The sequence below is a fragment of the Carya illinoinensis genome, chromosome 3, assembly GCF_018687715.1.
Source record: "Carya illinoinensis cultivar Pawnee chromosome 3, C.illinoinensisPawnee_v1, whole genome shotgun sequence".
Taxonomy (NCBI): Eukaryota; Viridiplantae; Streptophyta; class Magnoliopsida; order Fagales; family Juglandaceae; genus Carya; species Carya illinoinensis.
Window position 1 is genome coordinate 1,435,982 of NC_056754.1, and position 13,329 is coordinate 1,449,310.

General features: G+C 35.7%; 3 protein-coding genes and 1 pseudogene across 5 annotated transcripts; 1 reads left to right on the forward strand and 3 right to left on the reverse strand.

Annotated features, from left to right (window-relative positions):
- Positions 1-497: 497 nt before the first annotated feature.
- Positions 498-1,900, reverse strand: LOC122305805 (annotated as a pseudogene).
- Positions 1,901-2,027: 127 nt separating this feature from the next.
- On the reverse strand, positions 2,028-3,199 carry LOC122305806 (probable glycosyltransferase At5g03795). The gene is made up of 3 exons (XM_043118350.1): positions 2,500-3,199; positions 2,135-2,390; positions 2,028-2,047 (listed from the first exon to the last, which is right to left on the reverse strand). Exons 1-3 carry the CDS (start codon positions 2,695-2,697, stop codon positions 2,028-2,030), a joined length of 474 nt encoding a protein of 157 aa, XP_042974284.1. The 5' UTR covers positions 2,698-3,199.
- A 139-nt stretch (positions 3,200-3,338) lies between these two features.
- Positions 3,339-8,797, reverse strand: LOC122302339 (SUN domain-containing protein 4). 3 transcript variants are annotated; one of them, XM_043113546.1, is made up of 6 exons: positions 8,415-8,797; positions 8,146-8,325; positions 7,221-7,438; positions 4,705-5,969; positions 4,331-4,416; positions 3,339-3,602 (listed from the first exon to the last, which is right to left on the reverse strand). In XM_043113546.1, the coding sequence occupies exons 3-6, from the start codon at positions 7,378-7,380 to the stop codon at positions 3,356-3,358; spliced, it is 1,758 nt and encodes a 585-aa protein (XP_042969480.1). In that variant the 5' UTR covers positions 7,381-7,438; positions 8,146-8,325; positions 8,415-8,797; the 3' UTR covers positions 3,339-3,355. The 3 variants fall into 3 exon arrangements, with proteins under 3 accessions (XP_042969480.1, XP_042969479.1, XP_042969481.1); XM_043113545.1 differs by lacking the exon at positions 8,146-8,325; XM_043113547.1 differs by lacking the exons at positions 8,146-8,325; positions 8,415-8,797 and having other exon boundaries at positions 7,221-7,460.
- A 1,572-nt stretch (positions 8,798-10,369) lies between these two features.
- LOC122302343 (RNA-binding protein 7) lies at positions 10,370-12,936 on the forward strand. Its single transcript, XM_043113551.1, has 4 exons — positions 10,370-10,532; positions 11,603-11,814; positions 12,281-12,452; positions 12,553-12,936. Exons 1-4 carry the CDS (start codon positions 10,499-10,501, stop codon positions 12,723-12,725), a joined length of 591 nt encoding a protein of 196 aa, XP_042969485.1. The 5' UTR covers positions 10,370-10,498; the 3' UTR covers positions 12,726-12,936.
- The last annotated feature ends 393 nt before the right edge of the window (positions 12,937-13,329 follow it).

Consider the following 13,329-nt stretch of genomic DNA (forward strand, 5'->3'; position numbering starts at 1 on the left):
ATAGATTGGGATTTGGTGTAGTTTGGATAGTGAGATGAGATGAGATAATTTTATATGAAAGTTAAATAAAATATTGTTAGAATATTATTTTTTAATATTATTATTATTTTGTGATTTAAAAAAGTTGAATTGTTTATTATATTTTGTGTAAATTTAAAAAAGTTGTAATGAGGAGCTGAGATACGAAGAAACTGTTTTTATATCTAAACGTTATATAGTCTTTACAAAAGCTATTGCATTTCCAATAAATCAGGTTTGTGAAGGAATACGGAGCCCTCTTATTTTCCAATAATTGCCTTTGCATTTTTGTCTTCTGCCTATGCCCAAGATATTGCAGAGCATGTTTTCCATTCCACATTAAACCAAAGCTTTTATTTGCTAAAACAATTTCGGAAGCTGTTAAACATCCAACCTCACCATCTCGGATGATAGAAGATTCAAGCCGGCCCATATCGCCTGTCTTGAATCGATTAAGTAACTAAGAAGAAGAAGAAAGAAAAGCGAACTTGATTGGCATTAGTAACTTTATTCCTTAAAAAATTACAGAATTAACTGATCTATTCAACAAAGTCAATGCGCTTGTCAAAAGGCAAAGAGAGGAAAAGTAGAAAAAAATTGTAGTCTTGTTGATAGAAGATTTATATGATGGTCAATGGTAAGCCTAATCCCTTTAAGCGGATGTTCAACGTCCTAAGCCAAATAGAGTGAACGGTCTTGTGAAAGATATCGAATCTCTTTGGAGGTCCATTCACTACAAAGTGCCTTTGTACCTGCTTCACCCTCCTCTGCAATCTTTTGTACTGATTTTCAAAGATGCTCTAAGTATGTCTTTGATATTGGCAATATCCTCCACTTTCACTTGGATAGAAAATAACTCTCAGTTTAGAACATCGCTGAAAGGGAGAATATAGTCATCCAAAATCAGCATCGGAACACACACTGCATATATTGCCTACACAACTCTTGGGCTTGCTACTTCAGGCCCGCTTGGGAATAGGCAGTACTTAAACATCGAGTTATAGTTCAGTCGCTTGGGAAGACACTCATATACTAGCACATCTTCATCTCTTTCTTCCCAATGTTTCAACAATATAGGTCTAATGTGGCCGTGTTGACCGCCTGCGAAGAAGGCCAGAATGGGTCGGTGAGATGTTGAGGGGCCGTTGAGAAGCCCCCTAACTTCCCCTGTTAGGAGATGGATTTCTGGATATGAAACGTCTCTAGAAGGAACAAATCCTTTGGAAGTATTTGCATTACACAATATTCTAATGGACATGTTGTATAGGTAAGGAGCATATGAAGATGCACAAGGCCCCTATAAAATTAACAAAAGGCATTTGGCCAAGTTATATATAGCATTAATTTCACTATAATTTTGGTCGTACTTATACCAGCTACTAGTTTCTTTACTGTTACTTTATATTACTTTAAAATGTTTTTACCAAGGAGATGGGCAACTAAAATAAGACACGTTTTTAATCAGGCCAAAATAAAGAACAAGGAGGGTAGTGGGTACTTGGGTCCTTTTGCTCTGGCAAAGAATCATGGCCACGAATGGTAGTGGGTCTCTTTGCAAACCCACGACCATGCTTCAAGAAGGAAAAAATAAAAAAGTAGAGAGAGAGAGAGAGAGAGAGAGAGAGAGAGAGAGAGAGAGAGAGAGAGAGATCTTGCTTACTAAATCATGGCAAGAGAGCATGACATGATCGGCACCAAGGCTTGGATTCCAATAGGGACGTGTCTTGGAAATGACGTTGACATAATCAGCAACAGTAGCTCCAATGGGATCCATATCATGGGAATTGAGCTCGAAGAGATACTTAACCATCTCCACCACACTAAATGGCATGAAATATACATGTGCTTTATTGGGGTCTTTGGTTCTATAAATATTCTCCATTTCCATAGCATGAATGAAGCTTCCCTCGGTGGAATATATACTCTTGCATGGACCATAATGAAACAATGGTTGCTCTCCTTCTTCATGTACATTTATTTTGAAAATCCTTTCCATCTCTAAATAACTCCTACATTTTTTTTTTCTCTCCTTTAATGAAACAAGTACCATAACATTAAAAAAAAAAAAATCATTAAGAAGAAGAAGAAGAAGAAGAAGAAGAAGAAGAAAGACAACTAATGATGAATCGAATGGTACCTGTGAAAGCATTTGCATTCCCATATATTGGACCTCGAGGAACATAGCCAGGGTCATCATGGGTTGACGTCAGATTGTGGGTTCGACCAGCCTCTTTAATGGCCGACCTGGCAATACCCAAACTTGCTTCAATTTTCTCTAACGTACTGTATTGTCTCTTTACTCTGCTTTTCCCTGTCGTCACGTTGATTTTATCTGATTCTTTCTTCTTTTCTATTCTCTCTTGCCTTTCTCCCTTGTAACCCAACAACCAAGACTCAAAATATTAAACAGAAAACGGAATATATCAACATATATAGAAACTAAGCAAATATGTGTTTCACTGTTTCTTAAACAAGACTTACGGTTTGAGGGAGGGTGGAGGAAGAACTATATGGAGAATCTGGCGTTTTGAAAAATTCAGAAGACCTCTCATCACCAAGTGTGCGCTGTATCACTGAGATCATAACAACCAAGGCTACCACAACAAATAAAATAAAAAATATTAAAGAAGACTGCTGTCGGTAGAATGAACAGAAAGTCCGCTTGTCAGAAAATTGCATTTCTCTGTATACACTGTTCCCTTTGTTCTGTGAATGACACAGAAGGATCGCCTATTAGGGATTCATTTCTTCAAGGAGAGGATCATTCGTTACTTGCTAATCGTATCTTGCATGCATTGAATGCAAGCCACGAAGATATTTTATATGCTGCTTTGCTCTTTTCTTTTCTAGTTTTTTTTTTTTTTCTTTTTTTCTTTTGAGGTTCTTGCATGCAAAGCTTCGTCGAGAGTAAGGTTTGTTAATCCCCAGAATGGCAAATAAGATTAAAAAAAGAAAATCTCGAGTATGGATCTTCTTCCAATAATAACTGGTGTTTTTTCATTTGGTATAAAAAACTCTTTAGAAAACTTTTGACGTCTCTAGATTCCCGGAGATCAGGTTGAATTCTCTCATTTTCCTTTTTTTTTTTAAAAAATATCTTTTTTTTATTAATCATATATGTTAAAGTGTAGTAAAAATATTTACGAGAATAATAATAATAGTAATAATAGCAATCGAGGATTGTGACAACGACAATTAATATTGGACTATTTTTACTATTTAAAAGTCTGTTCCGTAATAGAGAATGGACAGTATGGTGAAGACTCTTATGAAGAAAGCCACACTGAGGGGCAATAATCATTCACTACGAGAAAGCTGGGTAACTCCAAGATGTGTTTTATATTGATAGTATGAAGATAATAGTGCTACAGCTAAATAGCAAGAACAGCCAGGGCGAGCTCATCCAACAAAATTTCCCGGACTCATTTATTCTATGAACACTCAATGCCATATAAACACTTACCGCCAGATCTAGAAATAATCTCACAAGAGCTAGAACTGAAAAAATTAAACATACAACGAATACCACAATACCCTTATTCTCCATTGAAAACTGATCCTCCTTGACCTTATCAACCTGGGATCTGCAAATGAATAGCATTTATCAGCTCTTGCATGTATCCATACACTAGATAAGCAGCCCAAAATAAAAAACAACTAGATAAACCAATAGTATTTTTTAATTTACACTTCTAACCAATGAATAATGCCATATATATATATCACACATATAAGTCATATTTGAACAACTAGGAAAGGAAATTGACATCTCCCGAAATGTAAAGACTCGACCGTAAAAAGGTTCCAACATGTGCAAAAGCAACATATGAATATTCTCGTCGTCATTCAAGCTACCAATTTTTCTCCTTTCGCCAACCCAAATTATCCATCTCAATTTTGAGTTCAATCGCCGCTCTTTGGCCATGCCTACTTCTCTCATCAATAAAGTTCTTTACCGATTAAAAAAGTTCGAGTCCAATCACCTCTCTGCCAGACTCATGGGACATTTCAGCCCTGATCCAGTATCCTATCTGGGTCTTTACCTTCTGGCTATCTAGTTAGGTGGAATGGGAGGCTATCCCAACCCACGCATAAGGAGCATCCTAACTTGTGCCAGAGTTGATAGAAACACACTAAACAAGCAGCAGCTTTGCCCTGTTGCACTATATTTTCTTCCATATCCGACAAAGTCAAAACCCAAAGAAACCCACCCAGAAACAGAAACAGATCCTAAGATCAGGAGCTGTAGAATGTGTTTGCTCAAGGTATTTTGAAAAAAAGGATCATAATTTGACTAGAAAACGTATTCTACCTGAGAACAGCATTGTCCCTGAGTAAATTATCTAACTGCAATGAAACAAGGGACCTCCAAGAAATAAAATCACCAACATCTTTAGCCTGCAATTAAAACAAACCGTTACAAAATTAATCACACAAATAATGATAACACCAAAATTGATCTTGATGTATATACAAACACAAGGACAATGATACCCCTACAACTCTTTTACAACTCACTTCAAATCAACTAATGTAATTGTGCCACTTCATTAAAAAATATTTTCAATTTTACATAATTACCCTTCATTTTAAATAGAGTTGTAAAATAGTTGTAGGTTTATCATTTTCCCAAACACAACAGTGTTAACATGAAACCAGATTCTAAAAGGTAAGAGTTTCACATACAATGACTTCCTGATTTTCAAGAAGATGCCGTATGTCCTCCCTGATCCTTTCTAAAATTACATCTTTCTCTCCTATATCTTCCTTGATATCTTTGAAAATATTGCCATATCTGGAAACCAATTCCTCCAAATACCGCTCCAAAACTGATAAATTTAAATCCAGGGAATGCACTTTCTGCATCAATATCTTGAGAACCGTATCCCCCGGCATCCTGCCAACTTGTGGGTGACGCATCTCTTCTACTGGATCAGGCACGTTCGTTTTTACAGTTTCACGTGCAGAAGTAATTTCAGTTTCTGTGATATCTTGATCAAGGTCAACACTCTCTGTGGGCTCTGGTTGGGAGGGTGTTTCCTTTTTGTCACCAGTTCCTTCCTCGGGCACATACAACTTTTTATCTTGAGCAGCTATCAAATCTTCCAGCATTCTTTCAACAGCATCCACACCATAAACTTCAACAAAACTCAATGTACAATAGAATTCCGAACCATAATGGCTCAAAAGATTCAACTTTAGGTATCTTACCCATTTTGGATCCTGAAGAACAAACCTCTGTGCATGCTTAACGTTTGAAGCAGTGAAATTCCCTAGTTTGACCCATTCATCTGTTGGATAAACCAAACTTCCAAGCAACTCAAAGTCCTTCAAATTAGAAGAGTGGTGCTCAAAATTAGCTATTTCAATTGTATCTACTAAGATTTCTTCTGAAAGCTCTATAATGGCAAATTTCTCATCCACAGAACAGGGATTCCGAAGATACTTGTCCTTATCTCTACCTAAGATATTAGAGGCACCCTTGGCTTCCTTGTTAAATGCCAAAATCTTTGCTCCTTTTGATGCTGAAGCATAATTGTACTCGGCACCCCCAGGCTCAACTTTGCGTATTACGCTTCCAGCCTGACCAGGTTCAGATTTGCTTACAGAACTAAAGGCTCTGCTTTTGAATTCATCAAGACCAAGTGGGACAGTGTGAGAGAGACGATCATTCTTTGGAGCGTCATTTTCCGATTTCGGAGCAGAAAGGGAGTTCTCCACTGCAGGTTGCTCTCCAACAGTTGAGACATCATTTCTGCTCACTTCAACTGAGACATAATTTGTGCTGCCATCATCAGCAACTGATTTACTACCATAACCTCTGGTTTCAGCAGCATCTGTACACAAAGCCTCCGTTGGTGGATGATTATCTGTAGTATATGAGTGTTCATTACATCCCACCTTAGCTTCATCCCAAGTTGATGTGCCAGCAAAAAATACAGCAGATTCATCTAAGCCGAAAGAAATTAGAGAGATCAGCTAATAAGAAGTCATGAATATATTACTTCCCAAAATTTAACACATTGTTGAAAATAATACTAAAGACGGGTGCATCTTTAACAATGACAAATATTCGCCCAGTTACAGGGAATCTTTGGGTATCAGTTCAAAGGAAACATCGAACACTGAAAGTGAAGTAGCTATAACCTAAAGGATCATCTCCCCTTTTTGGTGGATCGGAAAGAGGAAAATACACCCACACTAAAAGTCCACTTTGGGGGTTTGCATCTTTGACACAGTCAATAGCCTTGTATGTGCGTGTGACTTCTAAAAAACTCATATACACAACCATTTAAAATTTCTATAACACAATAAACAACAGGAAATGATGCTTGCAACTGAATGGCTGAATAATGGAAAGAAACAAAGAAATTGGAAAAAAAAATGTTCTCCACGGCAATAGATCAAGAGTTGAAGAACGAAAAGACACAACCAGAATAAAACTCAGTCCTATCAAATATGATTGGAAGTCTCACTGCATCTGCACCAATTGAGCTATTAGTTGCCATCAAATAATCTTCTCCATTTAGCCTCCTATTTTCATTGATTTGGTTTTACAAATTCTGGGCTGCTTTTTCCTTTTCATCTAGGCTATTGCCATAATCACTGTCATATTTCCCCCTAGTTATCAATTTCTTCAGTCTATTATGATCTAAAGTTTATATCTAGCTGTTAATTTGCTTTAAAAAAATGATAATATGAAAAAAAAAAAGCACTGCTCCTAATGTCAAATTTTCTTTTGAAATGCATACTTTAACTCAAAGATACAGTTAAAAAGTGATTGGTTCTTGGTATTCCCCAAGTACCAGCCATGAATTGGTATCGAATCAGATTAAAAACGCAGCTTGCTTAGGCTCTCATCAGATCCCTAGCTTATTAGTAATAGACTCAAAGAAGTAGCATATAGCAAACAGCATAACATGAATAAATAGTTTCGAAGAAGTAGGTTAGAGGCTAAATTTTGGCAACCAGGTCGATGTTTCCAGTAAAAGTAATCAAGGGGAGGCTACTCAGTCCAAAATGATAGATCATGGGCATAGCCAAGGAGCCAGAAAGAAAGGAGTAGGCTTTAGATTGCTAAATATGGTTGATACCCTTATGCTAAGCATAGGAATGCCGTTCTAACCAGAAAACAGGAAGAAACAGTGAAAGGCCCCTACTATTACCTTAAATATAAATAAAATATAGTTTAAGAAGCTTACCTCTATAACCATGGCCGTGACTGATCCATAAGCTAAAAAGGAAGACAAGCCCCCACAAAACAAACACCAAAGAAAGAGAAACCTTGTACAATCTAGTTCTTCCACTTATAGCCTTCTCCAAAGCTCTTCTTTGCAGAAAAGCTCTACGTGACCTCTGCATCGCTCATCAATCCGGTCCAATGCTGACAGTTGAGCAATTAAAGAAAACAGGAGATCCCCTGCACCACATAATACAGAAACCTTCTTTTGTTTCAATATTTACACAAATTCTAACAAATAAAATGATACAACATATATATGAACAGAATCAAAAGAAAAACATTTAAATGAGCTGTATTGTTTGTAAATGAAGCTACGATCCAGGTTTAATGGCTGTAATTCGTAGAGTTTACCTTTGAATTAAACAAAATAGCATTTAGCTTGTAGATTCAGCTAATTAACTTTATACGATTTTCAAATACACGCAAATATATCCATTTTAATGTTTAGAGCAGCATCGCTTCCACGTTTTGAAGTGACAATGGGCATTCTTCCATGGAAGACCATAATAAGTAGCTCCAAAATCAAGACTCTACGTAACACAATAGACCCTCATATTATATATATATATATATATATATATATGCTTAGTAATCACAAAGGGAATTGTTCGACTAGTATTCCATCTTTGCAGTGAGGCAAAATACGCTTGGTTCAGAAGAAATACTATTTCACCGAAACCGATGGTGAAAACTGAAAGAGACAACACCTAACCAGTTTTCTTGACTAAATTCAAGCACAGGCCACAAGCAATGAGATTGCATTCCTTTCAGACAAGTTTGGTTGTAGAGAAAACCTAAATAAAAGGACAAAAATACGGCAGAACAAAATTCAATCGAATACAGCATATCCACCCATATAAACACGTTAAAGAAAGAACGCGTACCCAATTACTTCCCTTAATTGAGTTGATCTGTTCCTTATCCAAAGAAAGACAAAGCACCAAAAAAACAAACATACATACAATATATAGGTAGATTAGAACAGGAACCCATATAGAGAGAAAGAGAAAGGAGATCTTGGTGGGCGATTCAGCTCGAGCACATAAATCGAATCACTCTTAGATCTAAAACAAACATAATCAAGAAAATAATTGATTAAAACGAAGTAGAATAGATGGGTACACAGTAACAGAGAGATTCAAATTCAAATTACCTCGGTTTTTTTTTTAAAATTTTTTTTATTGGCTTGGTTTGGCTCCAACCGAGGATTGTGAACAACGAAAAGAAACTGGGATATGAATATTTAAATTTGGAGCAGGATGGAGATCGGAGAAGGCAGAATCAGCGTCATGTACAAGGCATAACGAAAGGCGATTCTATTTGTCTATGCGTTGCCTTGTGGTTTGGGCATATGTATCCATCATTCCTCCTCCCACTCGTCGTTTTTAATACTCGTCAATTCATCTTCTTCCTCCTCCTTGTCACTTTCTCCTGTAACGGCTTCCTATTTCTTTCCACCGAATGTCTGTCGTTACACTCTTATTTACATTTACTACTCTCTCTCTCTCTCTCTCTGCGGTTTTTACAAAGGGAATTCCAAATCCCTCTGGTTTTTGGATTTTTTCAAATAATTAAAGAGGGAGGTCAATCGCTCCCATGTGCTGCAGCGTTGGACAAATAAAGAAACGCCACGCTAGGGGCGATGACAGCTTACGGCAAGTCATTTGGTCTCCCACTCTGCCTCGTCGACGCGCACATCCGCCACTTCCCTCGTCATACATCATAATGTCCCCCCCATTTCTTCAAAGAGCGTTATTTTTTACTTATTTTCGTATCTTAGATCCTACTTGAAATTCAGTTAACCTTCAGCACAATCTAGCTCCCCATGTCCACTTTTGCGCGTTCATGTTTTATTTTTTAAGTGGATTTGTTTTTACTCCTAAGTAAGCATGAACGGTCATGTCCCCCATGGGTGGTAGAAGTATCACGATAAAGGATCGACATCTCCCACAACACGCTTCTATCGAGTAGACAGACACAGCCACGGAGGGCACACGAAATATCTCTTGATTTTCTTTATTTTCGTTTTTGTTTTCACACTTGGAAGATGTGTCATATGATATTTTGTTCATGTTAATACAATCTTTTGCTGCCAACACCATCACTCCGAGTTTGTTGTATATTGCAAGAAAGATTTGGTTTTTTTGGCATCAAAGCTTGAAAAACACACCATTATTCTAAAATCTAAATTATCTAATAATATTTGATATTTGTTTGTGTACAAATTTTATATAATATAAACCCAATTACGAGTATATAATATTATATATTTTCCCTCAAAATCAGAAAATTCAATATAAACAAAGAAACCGAGAGATTCTCAAATATAAACTTTTAATCTTTTTGAAATTTAATTTGAATATTTTAGAATTTGAAATCCTTTGCTTATAGCCATCAACATTTCCTCGAGAGGCACAAAGAAAAACGACTTTAGTTCCTAGCAAGTGCTGTCATGACTCATGAGTGCTATCAGATGAAAATACTATTAAAAATAATTTATTTAATAAACGATCGTATTAGTATTATGAAAGCAATTAACATCTTACAAAATAATATTTAGAAAATTAATTGAACATTAGATTTTGTTTTTGATAAGAGAAATGAACAATAGATTAAGAAATTAAAAGTCATTAAATAAGAAAAATAATTTAGTCACAAAAAAATTATATAAAAATAAATTTATATACTTTATTTGCAATATGTTAATTATAAAATTATTTTTATTATAAAACAAATTTAATAAATTCGTAAATTAATTTATAAATTTATTTTTATATATACAATACTTCTTATTAATAATAAAAAAAATATAATTATAAGCATAATTATGCATTAATCTGTGCATTAGTGTGATGTAATTGATCAAAAAGTAAATTTTATTAAAAATAATATTAATTTAAATTTTAAATATAAATAAATTAATATTAATATATAAATTAATACGTGATTTTTTTTTGTACATAGTAAAATTTTAATAATAAATAATATTGACCGGAGGTCGCACTGATAAGTCGGGGACGTGACGATAATAATCCTATCCACTTGTCTCTCTTTAATAGGATTAAGGACCGTTGTAATTAAATCATTCCACTATCAAATGTCGGTGATTGCAACATAAAGATAAAACGTGTTTGACGGATCTATCTCGGAAGTCAGTCTCTCGCTGGATCTCATCTCTGAACAGTGTCCTTTCGTATTAGGGTTGCGCATCACGATCTAATCTCGAGTACGTCAACCATGTCCGGAAGCTCAGGTTCCACCGTGTACGTTGGTAAGTTCGAGACAATTCCTTTAACATTCTTCGCTTTGGATTTATTTTTCGTTATCTTTGTTTAGGCGCGATACTTTTTTCTTTTCATAGAAATCGAGATATATGAACAATCAAAGAATAAAGATTTTGTTTTCGAGAAAATTTCTATGGAAACAAACGGACCCGATATTTTTGTAGGTACCTGTAATTTTGGTTGGAAAATAAAGTTGATTGCTTCGGTTGACTAGAAAGCCGAGGAATTTTTATTTTTGGGTATTTAAAGAGAAAATTGATAGGTTGATTATGAATTTTATTGGGTATTTAAAGAGAATTTATAGGTTTATTATGAATTTTCTGGAGTGAAGCCTGTAACAGCCGAAGTAGGCAATGGTCCTTATATTGGAGGTTTTTTGTTTTCTGGTTCCAAAAAACTAAAAATTCTGAAGATGATTATCTACTATTTCATTAAAACATCTTGATCCTGGATATGAAACTTGTTGAGAATTTATAGTCCTTGTGTGCGCGTGAAAAGTTATCTCTATTTGAGTTAATAAAGGATCCCTATACATGAAGTTCTTGATTTCTTTCCTTACAAATTGATGAATTCTATGCTGCCAGTTTAATATCATTAGTTGTGTTTACTTAAATTCTATGGTGCCAGTTGAATATCATTAGTTATGTTTACTTAAAACAGCAAATATCATTAATTGTGTTTTTGCTGGCCAGTATCCTCTTATCGCATTTATCTAATTATTTATGTACATTGGTTATTACTACTTGTTGCCCATTATTTAGAGGAATAGATGAATTCAGAATTTGTCCCACCAGAAGCAAACTTTTTTTCTTTTTGTTTTTTGGGTTTTTTTTTTTTTGTGGGGGGGGGGGGGGGGGGGGGTTTGTTTAGCGGTGAGACAAGTTCTTTTGTGGACCTATTGTTTCCCTGCATTGTTTATACTTTTCCTCATACTTTCATCCATTTGAAACAAGTATATTATGATGTGGTTTACTGAGATTTGGCTTCTGTTGCCATCCCTTTTAATTCATAGGAAGACTTTTCTTTCCTGACTTGTATATTATTTGCTTGTACTCAGGTAATCTGGATGAGAGGGTGAGTGATAGGGTCTTGTATGATATTTTGATTCAAGCAGGGCGGGTGGTCGACTTGTACATTCCCCGAGACAAGGAAACAGATAAACCCAAAGGTTATGCATTTGCAGAATACGAAACTGAGGAGGTTGCAGGCTATGCTGTCAGGCTTTTCTCTGGCCTTGTGACTCTCTACAGCCGAACACTGAAATTTGCGGTATGTCCTTGTTACCTATGGCTTTCACTTGCTGTAATTTTTTGAGCGCCATTTTGCGTTACATAGTCTCGTTCTTCTGGGATTATTATTGTTCTGTATCAGTCTAGTTTACTATCTTAGTTTCCCTAGCACTTTTATGTTCTGGGTTCTTTTCGCTGTACTTTAACCAAGCCTATATCCAATCAGTACACGAGGCTTGATGTGATGGAGACGTATTCCGTAGTTAACCTAGTCAGATTGAGGAATCACCAGTTTGATTTTGTGCTCTTGATGAAATGGCTGGCATGTGTGCAAATGGTAGTCTTCTAATTGATTAGTAGTAGAATGGCATTTGCAGCAATATATTGAAAAACTGGGTCTAGTTACATAGAAAATTTGAAAGATACAAATCTATGTGGGTTTGCAAAGTTTGAAACCTCAGCTTGGTTGATGCTTTTCATTATGACATATGTTCCTTGGTGAATAGATATCTGGGCAAGACAAACCCTCACCTCCAATGGCGGTCACACCCACATCAAATTCATCTCATAAACCAAGGTCCCACCCTGTGCCAGTTAACGATATGGAAATTTCTCAGCACTCCACGAAGTTGTCAGCACATTGCAGACTTTCAGCTTATCACGATAGTCCTTCTCAAGGTTACATGTTCTTTTCCTCTCTCTAATTCCTTATTTTCTTCTCCTTACACCCAAAAAGTTGTAACTGTACATGTTCTAAAAGAGCTTCTTTTTAATACAGTGCCGATCACCCCTGGTGTAATTAATCAATCTAATGGATACGGATCCCATTTCAATGGCAACAATTATGAATACAGTCGGAGAGTTTTGGGGACAACATTGGATAGCATTAGCCATTTTAGGTCTCGCCGCCACGATACAAGTAACCCAATCTATTTTCCATCTTACAGTTAACCTTATTAGATTGTTAGAGATGGAACTCCCACCTTGGTGAGTCGTTCTAATAATCTAATCAACATAAGTGACACTGTTGTTGTGAAGCATAGTTGAAGATGTGCTAACCAGTAAGTTAATTTGTGTTAGCCCTAAGCCTTATCCGTAGGTTGTGCCCATCATGTTTGTTATTCTCTGTAACATAGACTTAATGGGAGTAGCTCTTTGTTTATGTTTTGGTGTTGTAGTTTCATCTAGTTAAAGTTACTCTTGACTCCAATATTTCAATACCATGTTTCCTAGTGATTGGTTCTAAAACCTATTTTTTAGCACCTGAGATCATTAGTAGTGGCCTAGTCAAAGTTTGGCCAAAATTTGACTAGAAAATTCACTTTTATAAATTTAGTTTGTTACTTGTTAACAACACCAAATAATAATCCAAATTTATCGCTATTCTATTAAAATATTGATTATCTAGTCCATTTCCACTATATATGATACTCCAATCTCTAAAATTTCAACCAAGAAAATTTCAATACAGAGCCAACCTGAAAAGTGGAAGACAATATAGGAAAAGAAAAACTACAAAACCTGCTTGGTCTAATTTGATGATTTAGAAAAATTA

Bases quoted from the DNA above. Each gene is read 5' to 3' on its own strand.
- LOC122305806 (XM_043118350.1), bottom strand. From the start codon at position 2,697: ATGCAATTTTCTGACAAGCGGACTTTCTGTTCATTCTACCGACAGCAG. The intron at 2,391-2,499 runs GTAAGTCTTGTT...TTGGGTTACAAG, and splicing joins CCTCCACCCTCCCTCAAACC to GGAGAAAGGCAAGAGAGAAT. The intron at 2,048-2,134 runs GTTGTCTTTCTT...GTTTCATTAAAG, and splicing joins TACCATTCGATTCATCATTA to GAGAGAAAAAAAAAATGTAG.
- LOC122302339 (XM_043113545.1), bottom strand. From the start codon at position 7,380: ATGCAGAGGTCACGTAGAGCTTTTCTGCAAAGAAGAGCTTTGGAGAAG. The intron at 5,970-7,220 runs GTAAGCTTCTTA...CTTTCGGCTTAG, and splicing joins TCACGGCCATGGTTATAGAG to ATGAATCTGCTGTATTTTTT. The intron at 3,603-4,330 runs GTAGAATACGTT...ATTCATTTGCAG, and splicing joins AGGGACAATGCTGTTCTCAG to ATCCCAGGTTGATAAGGTCA.
- LOC122302343 (XM_043113551.1), top strand. From the start codon at position 10,499: ATGTCCGGAAGCTCAGGTTCCACCGTGTACGTTG. The intron at 10,533-11,602 runs GTAAGTTCGAGA...GCTTGTACTCAG, and splicing joins AGGTTCCACCGTGTACGTTG to GTAATCTGGATGAGAGGGTG. The intron at 12,453-12,552 runs GTTACATGTTCT...TTTTTAATACAG, and splicing joins TCACGATAGTCCTTCTCAAG to TGCCGATCACCCCTGGTGTA.